The sequence below is a fragment of the Cebidichthys violaceus genome, unplaced genomic scaffold (genome assembly GCF_023349555.1).
Source record: "Cebidichthys violaceus isolate CVI_PGR_0920_01 unplaced genomic scaffold, fCebVio1.0.p SCAF_25, whole genome shotgun sequence".
Taxonomy (NCBI): domain Eukaryota; kingdom Metazoa; phylum Chordata; class Actinopteri; order Perciformes; family Stichaeidae; genus Cebidichthys; species Cebidichthys violaceus.
The window spans coordinates 5,131,900-5,153,426 of NW_027176428.1; the positions used below are offsets into that span (position 1 = coordinate 5,131,900).

A 21,527-nucleotide genomic window follows, 5' to 3' on the forward strand; every position below is an offset into this window, starting at 1 on the left:
TGCCATGATATTTAGTTCAGAGATTGAGATCTCACTCAGGAATAACTTGTCATAACTTTGGTAATCCTCTGATTTTTTATCTAACTTGAATCACTTTGAAGTTTGTCCAATAGTTTTGTTTATAACTCTACCTGCAAAACTAAGGACACTTCCCTCACTCCCAGCTGTAGTTTGTATTTGATACTAATTAGAAAATGTTGCTGTGCTAACATGCTGAACTAAGATGGTGAAAATGGTAAATATTATACCTGCTTTCAGTAGTATTAGCATGTTGTCATTGTGTGTTAGCATGCTGTTAGTATTTAGCTCAAAGCACCGCTGTGTCTACAGCATCACAAAGCCAGCATGACTGTAAACTCCCAGTCTAGTTAAATCAGGAAAGACAATGTCTGTGCTTTTCTAACCATGACCCAAAGAGGTTCTCTTTATATTATATTATATTCCAATCTTTTTCTTGTTATGAGAAGATACTACAAGATAAAACATGGAAGGACAAGTCCAAAGGAATTTCAGGTGAAAAACAAACAAATTTGCTGCTCTGTTGTGGTCACATACTGAGAAACAGTAGCATAAATCAAACTAGAAAAGTTACAAAATAGGATCTTAATGGCATACACAGCGACTCACATTGTAAGCTAGAAAGAGAACAAAGAGTAGCTTCCAAATTAGCCCAGTAGTTATCATCCATACTTTTTTTGTCCTTCTCATATGCCTCTTGGCAAAGTTAATTTAGCTGTTCCTTATTCACAGCAGGTTTATTAGTTTCCTGTAGTCTTGACTCCCTGAAGATTTCTGTAATTACAGATTTCCACCAGTCTGAAAAAAATGGTGTGTGTGTGTGTGAGAGAATGTGTCAGTGGGTCTTTATGCTTTGAGGGATTTGGTGCAAGTGTTATTTCTAGGTTTACATGTTCCTTTGGGCGATAATATGTCTCTGTCTCTTCCTGTTTGTGTGTGTGTGTGTGTGTGTGTGTGTGTGTGTGTTCTCTGTCAATACAAAACTCTCCTTTCTTTAATATCGGAGGTTCAGAAGCACTTCTGTGTGGACACTGTGTCTTTGAAGCATTGTGCTAATAGATAGGTTATATTATGCATGCATTACTGCTTATAAAATATTCTGTTATTTTCAGGCGTCCCAAGTTATTATAAGAAGAGCTTTCTAATTTGTACAGGTGCAGTTAAATTAAATAATTAAACTTCCTACCAGCCTAAAGCATTTAAAAGGCTATTTCTTCAAGTTTCCAGTATGATGACGCAGTATATTGTGTGGCACCTTCAGGAAGGCTATCCTCTGTAACTGCAACAAATAAATCAAGTCTTTAAATCAAATCTTTTTTTTTGCTGTTGCAAAAAAAAAAAAGAAAAAGTGCAAATAGGATCTTATTACATCATTCACCTCCTTCCTCCAATATTTCCTTAAACAAGGAGATGGGTAGGGTTTTTTCATGCAGAGTCATGAAATACATCCAGCAGTAGATAGAATGCAGTTTATTGTCAGTCCTCAGCAGAATTGTGAATATTATATTCGCAAAATATCTTTGTTGACAAACTTGGAATATCTTGAGTATTCCCCACAGATATATAGAGTATATACTGCTGTAGATATTGAGGTGAGACACATACTTATTATGCACTGGGTTGAGATTTATATGTTTGTATTAGTAAGGCTGAAACAATTATAGTCAATAGACAGAAAATCGCTCCAAACATATTTGGAAAAATTTATAATTTTTCAACTAAAAAATGGTAAATATGATTTAATTCCAGACTCTGAATTGTGAGAATTTGCCACACATCTTTTGAGGTCGCAAATTCACCAGGTTTTGGAGTAGAAAAAACAGGACCCAAAACCTCAAGAAAAAACCTTGGGCTTTAGGAGATTCTAATGGCCATATTTCCCCATATTCTGACAAGTTATACACATACGCACCTTTAAAACAGATATTATTGATCAAAATCAAATAAAAAATCCCAATGGAAAGTCAAAGAAGAGTCGAGGAGACCCTGCCCGGAGGAAGCCCGGGGCCCACGTCTGGAGCCAGGCCCAGTCGGAGGGCCCGACAGTGAGCGCCTGGTGGCCGGGTTTGCCACGGAGCCCGGCCGGGCACAGCCCAAAGCAGCAACGTGGCACCCCCCTCCTCTCCATCCTGTAGGCTCACCACCTGCGGGAGGAGTCGCTGGGGTTGGGTGCGCTGCCCCATGGGTGGCAGTGAAAGCCAGGAACCTCGACGGACCAGACCCGGGCGGCAAAGGCTGGCTCTGGGGACGTGGAACGTCACCTCTCTGTGGGGGAAGGAGCCGGAGCTTGTGCGGGAGGTAGAGCGCTACCAGTTAGATCTGTTGGGGCTTACCTCTACGCACTGCATCGGTTCTGGAACCGTACTCCTGGATAGGGGTTGGACTCTTTTCTTCTCTGGAGTTGTCCAAGGTGTGAGGCGCCAGGCGGGTGTGGGGATACTCACAAATCCCCGGCTGAGTGCCGCTGCGTCGGAGTTTACCCCGGTGAACAAGAGGGTCGCCTCCCTACGCCTGCGGGTTATGGGGGGGGGGGACTCTGACTGTTGTCTGTGCATATGCACCGAACAACAGTTCAGAGTATTCGGCCTTCTTGGAGACCCTGACTGGAGTCCTGTATGGGGCTCCAGTAGGGGACTCCATAGTTCTGCTGGAGGATTTCAACGCGCACGTGGGCAACAATGGGGATACCTGGCGAGGCGTGATTGGGAGGAACGGCCTCCCGGATTTAAACCCGAGCGGTCGTTTGTTGTTGGACTTCTGTGCTAGTCATGGATTGTCCATAACGAACACCATGTTCGAGCATAAGGATGCTCATAAGTGTACTTGGTACCAGAACACCCTAGGCCGAAGGTCGATGATCGATTTTGTGATAGTGTCATCGGATCTGAGGCCACACGTTTTGGACACTCGGGTGAAGAGAGGGGCAGAGCTGTTAACTGATCACCATCTGGTTGTGAGTTGGGTCAGAGGGTGGGGGAAAACTCTGGACAGACCTGGTAAGCCCAAATGGGTAGTGCAGGCAAACTGGGAACGTCTCGAGGAGGCCCCTGTCCGGGAGATCTTCAACTCACACCTCCGGCGGAGCTTTTCTAGCATCCCTGTGGAGGTTGGGGGCATCAAACAGGAATGGATGATGTTCAAAGCTTCTATTGCCGAAGCTACGGCGGTGAGCTGTGGTCTCAGGGGCTTAGGTGCCTCAAGGGGTGGTAACCCTCGAACACCGTGGTGGACACCGGTGGTCAGGGAAGCCGTCCGACTGAAGAAAGAGGCCTTCCGGGATTTCTTATCCCAGAGGACTCCTGAGGCAGTTGCAAGGTACCGACAGACCCGAAGGGCTACAGCCACTGCCGTGAAGGAGGCAAAGCAGCGGGTGGGGAAGGAGTTCGGAGTAGCCATGGAGAAGGACTTTTGGTTGGCAGCAAGGTGTTTCTGGAAAACCGTCTGGAACCTAAGGAGGGGAAAACGGGGAAGCATCCAAGCTGTATACAGTAAGGATGGAACTCTGTTGACTTCAACTGAGGGGGTAATTGGGCGGTGGAAGGAGCACTTTGAGGAACTCCTGAATCCGACTAATATGCCCTCTACTGTAGAGGCAGAGCTGGAGGCTGAAGGGGGAGCATCATCAATTTCCCTGGTGGAAGTCACTGAGGTAGTCAAACAACTCCACAATGGCAAAGCCCCAGGGATTGATGAGATCCGTCCAGAAATGCTATCTTGGATGACACATCTCTTCAACATTGCAGTCGCTTTACCGCACCGTTGTGACGAAAAGAGAGCTGAGCCGCAAGGCAAAGCTCTCTATCTACCGGGCAATCTTCGTTCCTACCCTCACCTATGGTCATGTGAACTGGGTCATGACCGAAAGAATTAGATCGCTGGTACAAGCGGCCAAAATGGGTTTCCTCAGGAGGGTGGCGGGCACACGTTCGGTCATCCGTGAGGGACTTGGAGTAGAGCCACTGCTCCTTTGCGTGGAAAGGAGCCAGTTGAGGTGGTTCGAGCATCTGGTAAGGATGCCACCTGGGCGCCTCCCTAGGGAGGTGTTCCAGGCACGACCAGCTGGGAGGAGACCCTGAGGGAGGCCCAGGACCAGGTGGAGGGACTATATCTCCAAACTTGCCTGGGAGTGCCTCAGGATTCCCCAGTCAGAGCTGGCTGATGTGGCCCGGGAAAGGGAAGTTTGGGGTCCCCTGCTGGAGCTGTTGCCCCCGCGACCCAATCCCGGATAAGCAGTTGAAGATGAGATGAGATTATTAATCAAAAGCAATCAATAAAAATACTATTAGATTCCTTTAGAGTGATTGCATTTTTGGATAACATGTAGCACAACTAATATTCTCAGTAGGATCCATTTACTGCACCCACACATTCTTTAGATACAACTTGTAGAAAGCATAAAAGTATTTTTCAACAAACAAATTAAACCAGAAAACCCAGGTTTATGTTCCTGTGACTGTACACCGCGTTATTCATTTTAGCCATAACTGCTTTGCTCTGCAGCTACTGTACAGTCACAGCTTGTCAGCACAGCGCAGATTTACTTGTGTAACCCAAACTCTTTTTGTTTGTTGATTTTAGCTTTTCAGTAGCCTTAAGGTAATGGGTTATTTATGGGAAGAACTGAGAGGGAATGGATTTGGCTACAGGAGGTGAAGGAAGGAATGTGTGGAGTAGATATGGAGTCATTTGTCTTTTGAAAGCTGTTTTTTGAGGCAGAGGCTGATGGGGTACCAGATGTCTATTAATGTGTGTGTACAAGATTTTAGGTGAGAAAAAAAACAAAACACTCTCACAGTCGCCCATGCGACCAGGATGGTTTTCCCACATGAAGATCAATGAAAGTCTTTTACTGTGTGGATCAAAGGTCTCCATCTACCTCTTAAAAACACACTCACCTCTACACAAAGGGCAGAATGCACTTATACACACAGCTGGAGAACGCTTTTGACCTCAGCATACTGAGTGAAAACCAGAGACCATCAAGCCAAGTCCATCAATCTTTTGTGTAAATTGTCAAAAAATGCAGCTGGAAATACCAGCAGATTAAAAAATCTTAACTGTAGTTGGTTTTTGTGCAACTTTGTTGCTGAAATGTCAAGAGCATCCAACTCTAGCATACAGCCTCTGGCAAAATAAAATATTTTAGGTCACCCACAACGTCTGTTTCCTATGTATATATTAATATAATATATTATATTATATATATATATATATATATATATATATATATATATATATATATATATATAATATATATATTTTTGTACTACTATGCTTTGCTAAAAACTTTTAGGACAAAACAGAATTTACTACACTGGCAACAAAGTATATAATCCAAGAATGTAGACATTCATATTCTGTAAAGATGTTGTGGTGAAGGCCTTCGGATTGATGAGGAATTGCTGCTTCTTACGTATTGTTAGGTTAAGACAGCTACAACACTTGGTTAGATTTGGGAAAAGTTGACGCATCTAGTGTCATGCTTCAAGTTAGCATTGACAAGATTCTGATCATTCCCTGAACATAATTACGTGCTTTAAGTTGCCTAAACAAACCATAAGATATGAATCAAGCTTTAGTTGGCAGTAAAAAATATTGGAGAAAATAATTGAAATATGTTGACTGAAAATGTTTTGCATATGCAGTACGTAACTCCGTACATTGGCAATGAGACATTTGCAGATAACGCATATACTAAATATATTTGCTCATCCAAACTCGCAAGTGTGAATAGATTGCGTGAGGAAGTGCACAAACTCTTTCGCTCCTTTGGTCTGAAACCAGCATTAGATAATTCACCTAATGTCTTTGGACTGAAAGGAAGTCAATGCAGGTCACCCACAACCACAATGCCTCCCTACGCGAAACCCTTTCAAACTAATAAGGCACATTCCTCTTACTGTGGCACAAAGCTGATGAATGAGGCAATTAACACACATGCAAAATGACCGCAGTAAACATCACAGTCCTCTGGTGAGACATTTAGTGCTCTGGGAGATCGAACACACTGACATCAGGCAGATGAATGAAATGTGATACATTTTGTGGGGAAAAGGGAGAAACATTTTACGTTTTGTCTTATGGGACCAATGGGCCTTAAGTGGGAGCACATTTAATTTCTACTCTCGAAGTCTCAGATTGACAAAAAGGTTGAATGGATTTCGTCTGGATATAACTGGATATAACTTAAGATGTTTAAAGAACACAGTTAATCCAAAATGCTTTGCTGTACAGACACAAATGAGAATATGGAAAAAGAATTACAGACTAAAATCACAAATGCATAATGTTCAGAGAGAGCCAACCAACCAACTGTGGACGACAGACACACAGTTCCAGACAAACAAAACCAGGCAAAGTTAGAAGCTAGTGGGTCCTGATTTAGACCTGGACGTACTGTAGCGACTGACAGGCCTTTGGAAAGAGGATCTCAAGTCTGTGACAGCATGGTATGAGGACAGGAGTTCACTAATGTAAGCAGACAAAAAAAAAGTTTTTCAACTTAGTTCTATGATTAAGAGGAAGCCAGTACAGGGAGGAGAGAGTTGTGTCAAAGGGATAGAGTTAAGTAATATGGTCTCTTTTTTGATAATGTTAAAAGCATTGGCTTGTGGACTGATTTTCTTCCATTAATGTGTAGAAAGTATGTCCTAATGGTATGTGATTTTTACATCTTTTCCATTTTAAACGTCTCAAGTCCTAATATACAAATTCCATTTCATGACAATTAAGATTCAATTCCACCTGTCACTTTAAGTGGATGAAAGGACTGAGGAGATTTTAGGCCTTTCTGATTCTCAAATCTCTTCTTTATTTTGAAATTGATTTGATCAAAAATATTTTATTAAAATGAATTAAAAACAGATGAATAAGCACATAAACTCAATCTGCATTAGATGATAATACTGCAAAACAGGGATGTCAAGGTTCAAACACACTGGCACTGTTCTTTCCCCTTAGGCAATGCCTGTCCGTCTTCACCTCCCCTGGTGTAAAACACAAATACAATGAGCTTAAAGTAACACATAATGAAAAAAGTATTGCAAGAAAAAAGAAAGATAAGATACATGAAAGTATGCTTGCAAAGGGTATTTTAAGATGTACAGTAGTAGTGACTGCTTTTGTTTGGTTGATCACCCAAGTATTTAAATCAGTTGCTCTGTACAATCGGGACAATGTAACAAAACAGACTTAAAGCTCCTGTAAGAGAGCTCATAAGCAGGTTCATCACATGGCCCTGTTGAGTAATATCAAAAATTGTAATTCAATTTAAAAAACACTTTCTGTAAGTGTCATGGAATGTCAAGGATGAGTTACATCAATTTACTTTTTGTTATTGAGTATAATCACACAGACTAATTCAGTTGAAAAAATTAAATGCTTTTATTCTCGCAGTGAGCTTTAATAATCGCCTAAGAGTGGACAAGTAGAAGATGTTTTCTGTAATTTATGTTCAGCTCTTATTGTTTTCTCTCTTTACTCCACAGAGGAATCCAAGGGAAGAAATGTGGCACCATCGTCCTGTCCGCAGAGGAGCTGAGCAATTGTCGAGTGAGTAAGCCCTAATAATCTCCCCTGTCAAACACACATTAGCAGGCAAACATCTGTCAGAGAAGCCTCATTAAACAGTCTTAAAACCGTACATAAAGTGAATTTAGCGTGAGGAAAGTTTAGAGAGGCAAATAAGTGCAAGTGCACAGCTACAGACAAAAGAAACTGCCTGTTGGGTCCGCGCATTAAGTTTAATTTATCTGGCATTGTTCACGTTGAGTGATGAACAAGATTTGTCAGATTTGGGGTATTGCCTAATTATGCTTGCCTACTCGTGCTCATGCAAATGTATTCTGATACTTGGGAGTTTGTTCTTCGATAGCCGATGCTGCTTAAAGGCGGTTAACGCTTTGCCTGCGTTATTGTCGCATTGAATGAACACGTGCAATGCAATTCCGCGCTTCAAAACATCAGCTTTTTCCATTATCCAACTTGATCTGTTTGCCCCGCCTCCACTCTCTATCACTTTTTTTTAACATTCTGGCGAGAAGCCAGGCAGAAATCAAAAGGATCGGGTACGACAGATGAACGATGCCATCATCCATCGGTGATGGCTGACTGTCATTGACCACTGAGCTCCGCTTCGTGATTTAACAAGCAATGTCACAAGCAATTCCAAAACAATTATTGTTATCGGTTTGGAAAGTTGTAATTGTGTATTGCCTCTGGACAGCGCGCAACCGAGATAAAGACAGAGAGAAGCAAAGAGTCTGTGTGTGGGACAGAAAGAGCGCTTTGGTACAATTCATACAAACGTACTTTTACAGTCTATGGAAAGCACCCATTTCTGGCGAAAGAACGTCACGACTGATTAGATGAAACAAGTCCTTTTATCCATAATGGTGGATACAGCTCCTGTAGCGGGTTTTGTGCCCATATGATTCGATCAGTTTGGATGACTTGTGCAGTCCCAGTAACTCAGCACACAGTCAGCGCGGCTGAGAAGAGAGACGGATAGGCCTTTACAGATGTGGACCCACAGGGAGCAAATGCCTGAATTATATTTAATTTATATCAATATTTATTTTTAATACATTCATCACAGCCAATATTCATTTTTAATACATTCATCACAGCCAATATTCATTTTTAATACATTCATCACAGCTTGATCGGTTAAAATTATAATATCTTTAGTCTATATATCCACCAACCTGTCTACCGCCCTTCAATACCTGTCACACTTATTTACACACCCAGACACACACAAACACACACATTGCCCTCTCTGAGCATAACAGACAGGGCAGCTGCTCTCACTCTGCGGAGAGCCACGTCGTCTAATGAAACGGCCCAGGAACACGATGGGGTGAGTGCTGATCGTCCCCTCAACAACCAACTAAAGCCTTGGATGCTTCAGTGGGCTCCCAGCACGCAGATTAGAAGAGGATATTGAAAAGCAAGGGAGTGCAACAGAGCAATTGGCACAAAGAGAGAGAAAGAGAGTAAATGAGAAAGAAAAAATGGCCGAATGAAAATGAAAGAGCAAACAAGCAGAGATAAGATGGAGAGAAGCAGAGATTTGTAGATGTGTAGAGGAGAGAGAAAAAGTCAGACAGATAGAAACAGATACAAAGACAGTGGAGCGAATCAATAGAGGATTATTTCATGCCTGGCATGTACTGTACCAGCTCTTAGATATAACAACTGCGGTTGAGACCGACTCTCTCTGCCTGAAACAAATTTACTTCCACTTTCACACACTTGTTAACAACTTGTCTGGATACTTATTTACATACAAACAAACCTGCATTAACATGGAAAGCCTGGTTCAAGCTGCATAGCACGTACAAAGCAGCTAAAGGGCCAGATCTTTCCAGACCTAAGTTGGTGGAGACTAAAACACAGCTAAGAAGAGAGTGAGTTTTGGACATAAGCCAGCTGGCCAGATACACAACTCTAAATGAAAGCTGATCGCTGATTGATCCGTAACTGCCGCATGTGTAAAAAGGAAAATCTTTGCTAAAAAGTCACCATATTATCTCAAAAGGCAATAGCTTATTATGTTGTTTACAGTTTGTCTCAAAGAAGCCTCAATTTCATTGTGTAAGATTCCTAGTGCATGATTTTAAACATTTTCCTATATAAGGCAGCCTGCTACATGTTATATTTATGGAAAGACTTCTTGACTAGAATTCAAAAATAATTTCTCTGGGTTATGTAAAACGCTTGTCTGCTCAGCATAAGTTTGTAATGAAGTGGGTCTGGCCAGGGTGAAGAGATTAACACACATTTAGCACTCATGAACTGACATTATTCATCATTTTCCATTCACGATGTAGTCTGTGTGTTTATGTGGGTGTTTTTTTGTGCTTACACACCCTGCAGTACGAAAATATAATACACTTGTACATGCTGGTGTGGTATGCAGTTTGTGTTTCTTGAGACATTATTATGAAGAGTCTAGAGAAAAAGAGACACTTTAAATGGTTATATACCTTTTAGAAATGTGTCTCACTGCCCATCATTAGAAAAATCAAAAGAAAAGCATCTAAAGTTAATAAACTGAGTTCAGATACCATCAATTAATCAGCTTTGCTAGACCAGACTCACTGTGTCTTTTTCTAACTTGTCTAATGTGGTCCCCCCTATCTGTAAACTATACCTGCTGCAGAAAAAACAAGCACATCAAGATGACCAATGACATTTTTGTGGTCTTGTGGAAACCAAAATCTGAAGATGAATATTGCAGCAAACGTCCTACTCTCACTGAGTTTGTCTCGATGACAAACCCACTGACTTTGCTCTACTTATTTCTCAGTGTAATGCCAAAGTTTACAACCAATTCAGCAACCAAATGTAGAGTAGGAGAAAATCTTTCCGATCATTTTGCATTAACTGATTTTCACAACAGTTTGATTTTGATAAATGTGAACCATATGGACAAAATACCATGCTTGAGGAACAGAACTGGTAATTAGGAAAATATTGCTCTCCCATTTGATCAAGTTTATGAGGCGTGAGTAATAATATTATTAGTAATCAAGTATATCAAAACATTTCTCCAACTCCATTTGCTGCTTATTAAAAGCTAGGGCAGCTATCCAAACACTTTACCATCAAAATATTGGGTTACATGAATTTGATTAACTCCCACTTGCAAAACTATCAACACATCAGTAGCAACACATTTCCGGGGGTGGCTACGGCTCTTTGAAAATATAAAAAAATTTGGGGGGGCTTAAGCAGCTGCAACAGTAAAACCCTGATCTTGCAGCATGTCTGACAAATACAACTTGAACAGTGGAAAAGTAAAAAGTAAGTGTTGTTGCTATAGCAGAAGATACAACCTTATAGTTAAGTCTAATGATAACAGCATCTCATAATTACATTTATTCAATTTCATGGCACTATTGACTGCCTACTTTGGGCCACCTTAGAATAATAATGCTGCATTATTGCATTTTTTTCTGAAATATTTGCAACAGGGTATAGCAGAGCAGTGTGATTCTGCTTGGAGCATCTCTCTGTGTTCCCTCTCTTCAGGATAAAGCTCCATCACACGAACAAGCTGGAACAATGCCAAGAGGGATTTCATTCAGTTTTATTTGCACAAATTTAACCGCTGGACTGTTTTTTTTTTTTTTACAGTCTATCTCTTTTGGCCACAAACAACCAGTGGAGATGTTCCACGACTGACAGCATAAATGTGTTGAGTGTCTGTGACAGGAACACCAGTTTTTAGCCCTTCTTTCTTCCAGGCCATTTTTTGATCCTTTGATTGCACATTTATATCATCAAAAATACAACAAAGTTGATGAAACATTGTAATTTTCTCCTGAAGCAAATTGCACACGACAGATCAACGTCTGTTCACCTTACTTTCTGTGCTTCCATTCACTGCCTTCTTTGATGCCTCAAAATGTCACTTGGCATTCTGCAATAGATCTTAAAGGCAGCGTTCACCGCATTTGCTACGGAGCAAACTGGAACCGGTTTTCCTTTAGAGTGAGTAGAGAAAAAGTGGAATAAATGAAATATCAAATGTAGAAAATGGAAAACCTGGAGCAGCTGGGAGTGGAGCGATTAGAAGATGCGGGTGGGAAGCAGAAATTGCTGACACTCTATTCGACTCACGTATGCTGTTTGGCAATCCTCATTAAATGCTACAAGACAACATGAATCACAGATTTCATATCCTGTGGCTTTAAATCAAGCAAGAAACGGGGGAAGCTCATCCAGGCAAGGAATTACCAATTTGTAGAAACACACGTAAAAAAAGAATGCACATGCCATATTTCTTTTTTCCACATTTAGCCCCCAAGAGAGAGAAACACACTGACTCACACCAACTCATGCTTATGTGATTCCAATGTAAATGCACTGGTTTGGCCCTTATGCTATATTTTTACTACTTCTCCTGTTTTCTGCTCCACATTTCTTCTGTCTTAATTAGTGCATCTATAACTCTCACACTATTCTGTCACAAACATTCCTTCATTACTCCTGTGAGGGTGTGGACGTGTCTCTATTCAGCCTATCCCCCCTCTTTAAATATTGATACTCTGATTCACTCCATATTAGCAAATGGCTGTTGATCACAGACCTTTGCAAGAGTCTGTGTTCGTGCCATAGAACCTTAATGAGGCAGGAGCAGATGAATATTTAATACCCTCAACACATTCCATCACCATAAATGCTTTTATGTGCCTATTAGCTCCACAGAGATTTTCTGGTGTGTCATCCCTCAGAGTGGAAATGTTGCCAAATTGTGCTTCTTTTAAGATCGAAACCTGCGTTTACTTTGTGAGCAACTTGATCAGCAAGTTCACTTGATTCCTATAGAGCCAACCATGGGGCCATGCAACAGTCTTCCTTTGTTCTGCAGTAGTACGTGTCACTGATCTACAGCTAATCCCAGTGAGCACATGCTTTATACTTGCAAAACTTCATGCAGAATTCTGGTAGTTATAGACATTTATCAACATCTGAATCGCAGAATATCAGAATAGCAAAAAAAAAAACTTGTTTCTTACTCTGCATGGATTCACTATCTTTTGCAGGATGGATTAATCATCCCACCTTTTATGTTTCATTAGAGAGGAAAACCGAGATGATTTTAATATGTGAGTGAATGAAGATGCTGCGATCTACTTTACTGCACCGTATCTTACACTGGGGAGTCATGTATATGTCAATCTGTAGATAGTTGAGCCCCAGAAAAAAAATGGAGCTGGGATGTTTCTTACATATCTTTTATTCAGTGCAGGGAGATGACATTCACAATATGCATCTTGAGATTTTTATTTTTACTTATGGGTGCTGCAATCCAGAACACCAAATTGTAAGCTTGAACACTGCCTTCATGTGTATAGAGACTACACTGTCACAGTCAGTGCCAGTTGAAGTTACTTGTTGAAAATAAACAAAGTATCCAGGGATAGAAGGCAGAAAGATACACAAATGAAATCGGTTGCCACCGCAATTATTTATACTGTTGCATGTTCAGATGACATAAGTATTGTATACGTAACTGCTTGTGTGTCAATCATGACTGCCAACATTCCCCAGGAGCAAAAGAGTGTTTTTAAGAGAATGAAACAGGGTGAGTCTATGTGTAGCAGGGATGGGTCAAACGGCGGACATGTGGTGTGTGTGTGTGTGTGTGTGTGTGTGTGTGTGTGTGTGTGTGTGTGGGTGTCCTCGGGATGAGAGCAGGAATACAGATAAAGTTGCTCTTGCTACCGGAGTGGAGTGGATGTGATCATGAGTGTGTCAGAGGGAAGTGTATGCTGCATGGTGCCTGGCTGTGCGCGATAAAGACACAGTGAGGACCCTGTGGTTAGATGCATACAGGAATTTAAATGGGCATCGGAACATGTACACAGAAACACTCCTACTCTCACTCTCTCACACAGTCTGTAACACTCACAACCTCGCACACATTCTCTTGCTGATTGGCCACGCTGCCCTCAGCCAGCACACAAGGTGCAAGCTGCAACATTAAAAAGCTATTAAGCTATCATTAGTGGCACCATGGCTACCCAGTGTACGGCCTCGAGCCCTGAAAGCAACCGCAATCTACTGTTGTAGCATTTGAACATACTGTAATGAACCCACTATGTTTCAGAGATTAGCCACAGTCCATACACCACAGATAAATCACCCCTTCCCTGCACTCCCACCACACAAGGAGAGCCAAGACCAGGGAGGGGTAATGGTAAACAAGTAGTACAAGCCTCAACAGCAGCCAAGTGATTTATATTTGGGGTTGTTGAAAGCGCTACATTTCATGATAAACAACTGGGGGAGAAAATGCACAATCAGGCTCATTTGTGGTTGAAAGAGGGCGTACTAAGGAGAATGAGTAAGAGTTGGTTTGCAGCGAGTATTAATGTCCCAGCATCTGTTGCTGGCCTTTGATTTATTTGAAGGTAAATATAAAACATTTTTATAGTCTTTGTGAGATCTTTTGAATCCAAGGGTCACCTCAGACACAATTAATTCTTCATATAAATACTCCACTGTGCATAAAGAATTTTGTTGACTGATTAATTGTTGCCAAGCTAATGGAATTGGTGCAATCTGATTCTAGTGGTAAAATGTGAAAATCAGATCTGCCGTTTATAACTGCAAACATGTCGTTTATATTTTGGGAATCCAGGTGATTAGATCAAAATCTATAGTTCTGATTGAATGTGGTCACGTAAAGGGCATTTTCTGAGTAGCAGAGAAGAAGCATGCTCTTCTCAAAGGAAAACACAATGATAAGCTAGGCCTACGTTAAAAGATTGCAAAGGCTGCTTGCTCATGCTTTTAATTGATGATTGATGATTTCACAAAGAGGAAGAATGGGTGGAATAAAAACAGAGGTTATCTCAGGTTCTGCAGCTCTGGTTTTTATCCCTATAATTACTTAAAAAATATTTTTGTTTTTTGTTTTGCAGCATGATGGATTGATCTTGCAATTCTTTGCTTCATAACTACTGAAGACAAAAATGTATGGCTATAATTTATATCTAACAACATGATATTGTACCTACATTATGAGAACAACATTAAGTTCATCATCGTGTGTTTGGTTGAAACAAGAAGCAAAAAAAAAAGAAAAAAGAAAAAAAACACAAAGCCCGAAGCCCGAAGCAGAAACCGTGCTTTAAATTTGATATTTCTCTGAGGCTGAAATATACTTGAAGCATGTGATGCTTTCCAGATGCTGTGACAGATATCAGAAGAAGTTAGCTTGATGACTATTACTCATGCTAGAATTAGACTTGGTAAGCAGCTGGCACTAATGTTAGCAGGTGGGTGGACACAGGACTATGGTTCGGTATTACAAAGCCTGCATACTTGAACACACACGCCATTAGGCTGTGGTTATAGATAAAGCTAGAGTGTATGGTAGGCTGACTGCCAGTAGTTCATAGAGTGGAAGCAGGTGACATTCACACTACACAGACTAAAACAATGAAGTCATACAGTATATGTTTACATCCTCGTACAAATAAGAAAAGAGCATTTTTCCTTTGTGTAACGTGATTCATAAAATAGTTCTCCGAACCTTTCTTTGAGTTTTCCGGCAGCTTTGTATACATTTGTGGGTATTTGTATGAGGTGTTGTTGAACACTCTCTGTGTGCTTGTGTGTGAGCATCTACTTGGCAGGACATGGAGTCCTACTAGTCTTACACACCTGCTGAAACTAATTGTGCTCATCTCCAGCAGTTAGGTGGTGAAACACGGTGGCTGTGATGTGACATGTTGACAAAAAAAGATTTTAAATAATCAGCCAACTGAACATTCATTAGGTCTTCTACTTAATCATGTTTATAACAGTTATGGTCCTTAACTTTTAATATTTGTGACAAGATATTCACAATGTGCCAAGGAATACAAATATGGATAAATACACACTCATACACGTATAACAGATTACAGTATTCATGCAGTATACACAATCCTATTGTGTGATGCACAGAAAGCTTCCTCCATCTGCTGTCCCACTATAAGCTGGGAAGAAGAGCAAAATAGGCCACATAAATAATACCTTACATTCTTTAATCATGAAGAAGTTATGACATACCCGTCCCCCAACCCTATCTCACACTTCTCTCCCCACATCTCCATGCATCCCTGCAGGACAGCGCCACAATGCAGTTCTGTGCCAACAAGCTAGACAAGAAGGACTTCTTTGGCAAGTCGGACCCTTTCATGGTCTTCTACAGAAGCAACGAGGATGGAACGTGAGTGTTTGATGGGATTTAGTTTTTTCAAGTGGTTCGAAAGGCAGCTGCAAGTGCTGGTATCCTAATATCATAAAAGTTACAGAAACATTATGGAAATCATCTGGGGAAGAGTGGGAGGCAAAAAGAGGGGTATCATTAGAGGAGATACAGTAGAGAGGGATGATAAGTATATGTACAGTGTGAGAATAGAGCTGCAGTGGTTACTGAGGCATGCACAAGAGACTGCATACAGAGGCAAGTATCCTGTTCACATCACAACACAACTCCCACGACTATGCCTTTCTTAAATGACTCAAGGAGAACAAAAAGGAAAGAGAGGCAGTTAATGTAAAAAATTAAAATAAATTTAAAAGCATAAAAGCAAGAATAATAAAAGACAATCTGCATTTTCCATCCGTAGGAAAAGCACTGTCACATAGTGGTGCACTCCCTTGTTTCCTCACGCCTTCTCAGAGTGCTGCTCAGCCTCCCCAAGGGGCTGTGCAGTTGTGGCAGTGTCAGCCCTATCTATCCGGAGATTCTTGAGCAAGTGCTTCATTAGCCATCTTCCAGCTTTTCTCAGTATTTTTTTTTATACATAACAGGGTGGGAAATGGATACCCACAAATGTGCTACAAGTATCTGGTGTTGGTGCCAGAGGGGGTTACAAATTAGAGGCCTCTGCTGCTAAAGGACTAACACGGTTTTAAAAGGCTCGAGGCATTTTGTGGTGCACAAGTAATCCAAGGCTTTGCCTTGTTGCTTTTCGAGAGGGTATTTGGGGGGTATTTGATAGGAATTTATGTGGCTCTACTCTGCAAGGCATTTTGGATATCAGAGAAAACCATTTACATATCATTGTCATACTTGAGGTCAAGGGAAAGGATTTAAAAGCCAGACTGAAATATCAAATTATTCTCTGTGGTCCAAAACCCAATATAGCTGGGAGACAGGCCAAGCGGTAAACAAAGCTGGGTACAGCCCTATTTAAAGCATCTCTCCCGTCACTGTAGAATTTGACATTGTCTTTCCTATTACCTCCGTCTCTTCAGTTGCCTGATCCTCCCCTTATTTGCATATGTATCTCTCATGGCTTGTGTAATTAACAAATATTAATATGATTCTTTTCTCTGCCTCTTTTTCACCATATTGTTTCCTAACTTCCCTCCTCCTCTAGGTTTACTATCTGCCATAAAACAGAGGTGGTGAAGAACACATTAAATCCAGTGTGGCAGCCTTTCACTATCCCAGTACGAGCGCTCTGCAATGGAGACTACGACAGGTACAATACAACCTCCGCCTGGTCTTTACACCTTCTGATCCCCTCAATACTCTCTCTCTCTCTCTCTCTCTCTCTCTCTCTCACTCACTCACTCACTCACTCACTCACTCACTCACTCACTCACTCACTCACTCACTCACTCACTCACACACACACACACACACACACACACACACACACACACACACACACACACACACACACACTCAGGAAAACTTGCACACACCTTGAATAGTCTACAATGTTGAACTCTTGACAGATTCTGCCTTCATTGGTTTCTGTTGGCTCAATCTATCAACTGCCTTCATGGCACCCTGTGCAACAATACGTTTAACCAGTGGAAGACAATTCAACATGGTGCAGTGTTAATCCTCCAATTATTTCTACTGTCACATTATTTCTGCTACTGTGTGCTTAGGACATCCCTTAGTATCGATCTTTGCTAGAGAAGTACGGGTCAGGTACAATGAGCCTCTCTAATCTCCAACGACTTCCTTGTGGTGTTCTAACACTGTTCTCATCAGATATAATCTCTGAGCCACATAAATGTACTATTATAACACGTACAATTAGTTATAGGCTGCAAACGTTGGCATGTCTAGATAGCCATGTCTCCAAAAAATGTAATTCGCTTTTGACGTATCACAAATAAATTTCAAATGAGTCAAGCCAGGGTGGTGGATGTGTTGGGAAAAAAAACACAGGGCTTTCTCCCAGGAAACTGCTGTTTGTGTCTTGTGTGAACAGATTATCTGCCCTAACATAACCAAGTAGTAGTTTTGTTGCCTAAACATACTGTAGACAAGTATAGTGTTGTTGCCTTAACCTAATCGAGTGCTTTTGTGGCGTTTTTGTTTTGTTTCATTTCAATTTCAAAGTAATTTTAAGTCAAACCATGATGTTTTTTACTGAACCTGAAAAAGTATTTTTGTGGCGTTGTTTTTGTGTTGTATTGTTTTGTTTCAATTTACACAGTTTAAAACAGCAACTGTAATCCAGAAAACAATACATTTCCCTGTCATCTATGAAGTTAGTACTAACAAGCTCTTCATGGAAATGACAAGAACAATGTTCATCTCCATTTACATAGATCAACTGATGAGGATGCTGACTTTTAAACTGGAGCTTTAGCCTCAATCTTTAGTATTATATCATCTGTAGCCAAGCATTACATCTTTAAAACCTGTTGACAAGAGTGCCCTTTTAAAATAAGTCAGTTGGAGACAGCGTAATCAAACGTCTTATGGAGCTGTAGTTAGTTTACTTAACTAGCTAGCTACTTGTGACAGTTTTCATTTCAGCAAAATCAAAGGCTGCAGGCAAGAAATGAGAACCTTGCTGGTGTCTACCTCTGTCTGAAAAAATGGACCCGCTGTTTCAAAAGTTACGAAGAATTGGTGAAATTATTAATGTTAGGAGTGCAAAACAAACATATTAGAAAAAAGATGATATGAGGGAATATGGCAGCAAAAACATTTAATACCCTTAGTAGCCTATAATTTGGTCTATTTATTATTGCTTTGCTTTTATACTTAGAAAACTCTGATCACATTACTGAATAAATATTTGAAAATAATAAGGGGTTGCTCTTCCCAGTTGCCACATAATTAATGTAGACATGTTGTGTCAGAAGGGATATGAATTCAGTTCTCCCCCAGCTTATCTGTCTGCCTCTAATTTAAAACACAGTGCGGGGAAGAAAACAAGCTAAATCATGAAGGAGCTGTGAGGGAAGATGAAAAAGCAATGACAGACAGATTACTTATGTGAGGGGAAATATTTCATGTGGCATACCGGGTCTTTTTTCTGCCTCCCCCCCCCTTCTCTCATCTCTCCCACAAAGGTGTCTGTCCTATCTTCTTTGGCAAACCCTAATCACTGACAATGCTGAGAACCTGGTGGGTGCTCAGAAAGCTGAGAGAAATCCCAAACAGACAGACGAGAACGGAGGTATTGATTGGGTTGTCTCAAGAAGTATTTGATACTTGGGAAATATTAGGTGAATTTGAGTGAGCCAGCCAATCACACACAAGCTCAAGAAGGGGTCACTGTCCAGTCAGAGCCAATCATGCACAAGGAACTGAGCAGGGCATCAAATACACCTCTTTCCTGTGCCATAACATGCGAGCGCACACACACACACACACACACACACACACACACACACACACACACACACACACACACACACACACACACACACACACACACACACGCACACACACCTTAGTATAATATGAAGTGACAAGCCACGAGCTGAAAAAGCCTGAAATTCTGCAAGTCTTGAAATATCACCAAGACAACGCTATAAACAGGTTTTATACTTGTGCGTGGGTGAATTATAAACTTTGTGTCAGTGTTTTTTTTGTGTTTGGGGGGAGTGGGAAGGTCTGTCTGTGTCTCTTTTTAATTATACATTTTCTTGGGACCCACTAATAAATAGATTTTTTTCAACCTCTGCGATGGCACATTATCATCCAAGCTGTCAATTTTTTTATGTATGTAATTATTGTTTACATCCATCAACTGATGGAGCGCTTTCAGTGATTGGAAAAGTGCCAATGTGGTACCTTAAAAATATATATTTAATCAGTTCAGACCAATTTATATTACATGTATCAGAAGTCTAGTTCAAACGAAATAGAGAGCCAAGACTGCCGTGCAACAATATTGTTTCCTTTTGTCCTCTTGGTCCACGGCAGGACCCATTTCCATCCTCACAGACTCCAATCATACATATTGTGACATGCTATACATCATTATGTCAATGGAAAAAAAAAGTGCTATAAGACGTAACTTAAGACCTTGATTTCTGCCATGGATATGAATTTAAGTATTTTTCTAAGTGGTTCTTCATTGTATTGATAGACAACTAATGCAAGATACATAGTTTACATTGTATAAAACGTATGGTTGGTGTGAAGAGTATGTGGTGTTCAATACTGCTAATGTTATATTCTTATTAAACCATAAAATGAGAATCCTCACATTGTAGACGGATGAAAACCAACCCCTAACTAACTTTGCAGATTATAACAAACAGATTAAAAATAATTACGCAAAGTCGGTCTAAAAGTCTGCAGAAGGTCCACTGAGGCCCCTTGTGGACTCAAGTAAATTGTGGGTTTAGAGAGCCCTCGACAGTGACACTTTCAGGGGAAGCGGGAAAGTCTGAAAATATGGATTCATTCAAAAACTCGCACAGTTTAGTTAAGTTTCCATGAATATGATGAGGAGTTGAACACATTGATATAAACAGTTGGTGCTGCTAGTTCTCCAGTCAAGTGCCATTGAATTTATAAATACCTGGGTTTATTTCCTAGCAGACAATCTGTCTGAAAAAGCTCAGGGTGAAGTTTCTATCATAGTTTTTTTTAACTTTTAGCAGTTTTTTTATGTCTTTTATGTGTGCTTTTATGCACTTTTATAAGTGAATCCTATATGCTGCCATCTTGGCCAGGACCCCTTTGGAAAGAGACCTTAAAACTCAAATGGAGCACCATATCTAAAAAAAACGGTTGAATAAATACATAAAGATAAATAAATATCAAGAGTTGCACAAGATGCAGATGACTTGTAAAGGAAACATTGCTATGTTTATTGCTATTGTATCTAGGTGGAGAGGCAGTGACTACTCGTTATCTGAGTTGGTACACACTCTACTCTCTCTCACGCCAGCAGATGTTGGAAAGGCATCGAAGCACCTCTGTCTGTTGAGAGTTGAGAGTGAGACCTACTGCTGATTTACTGTTCTCTAACTAGATAAGTCTCTCTCTCTCTCTCTCTCTCTCTCTCTCTCTCTCTCTCTCTCTCTCTCTCTCTCTCTCTCTCTCTCTCTCTCTCTCTCTCTCTCGACAATAAGCACTAAAACACCTGAAAATAGTGCTGCACTCTATTCTTCCTGCTGGAGAAAAATGCAATTAACTCTGATAGGCTACAAATGTGGGATCCATTTTTGATTTTATTCCTTTCATTATATGGGAAGCACTTCAGACCTGTATGGAACTATTCTAAAGAAAATCAGAGGATGGTACACATGGGATGTGGATGGAACTAACTGTAGAGATCTCACTGACAGCTGCACTCCATTTTGGCAGACCGTCTGCCTTGTCCATTCACATTTGTTTAAGGTCAGTGAAGCGCTGCATGTTCAGTTTTCTTGTGCCTGAAGTAAAGTGCTGTTACAAAAACAAGGATGTGCATCCAAACCTGTTTCCAAGTCAAGTCCTTCACTCATTTGAAAACGTTTATTTGACAGCAATGATTTAGGTGTGATGCTGGTCTGACTGGACTGCTGCTTTATAAGCAAATAAAAAACAAAACATTACTTGCACATTTGTCGTATACAACCTGGTAACGTAATGAGCAGGTATCCAAACACTATGCGTCTTGACCAATATATCGATCCAATACAGCACATTGGTACCTGAGGCATGACCAATTCCTACTAAATACAGTTGCTTGACAATTTTACAGTAACAAGACAATATGCCAAACATCAAGAACAATATT

General features: G+C 40.7%; 1 protein-coding gene across 5 annotated transcripts in view; it reads left to right on the forward strand.

Moving 5' to 3' along the window:
- The window catches only part of cpne5b (copine Vb), a 103,705-nt gene that overhangs the window by 57,405 nt on the left and 24,773 nt on the right, over positions 1–21,527 (forward strand). For all 5 annotated transcript variants that reach the window (XR_011103743.1, XM_068720179.1, XM_068720180.1 and 2 more), the window contains exons 7-9: positions 7,506–7,569; positions 15,648–15,751; positions 16,911–17,015. Coding sequence is in view for 4 of the 5 variants with exons in the window: in XM_068720179.1 (XP_068576280.1) it covers positions 7,506–7,569; positions 15,648–15,751; positions 16,911–17,015 (273 nt within the window). In the remaining variant the exon portion in view is untranslated. The remainder of the gene's footprint in view (positions 1–7,505; positions 7,570–15,647; positions 15,752–16,910; positions 17,016–21,527) is intronic.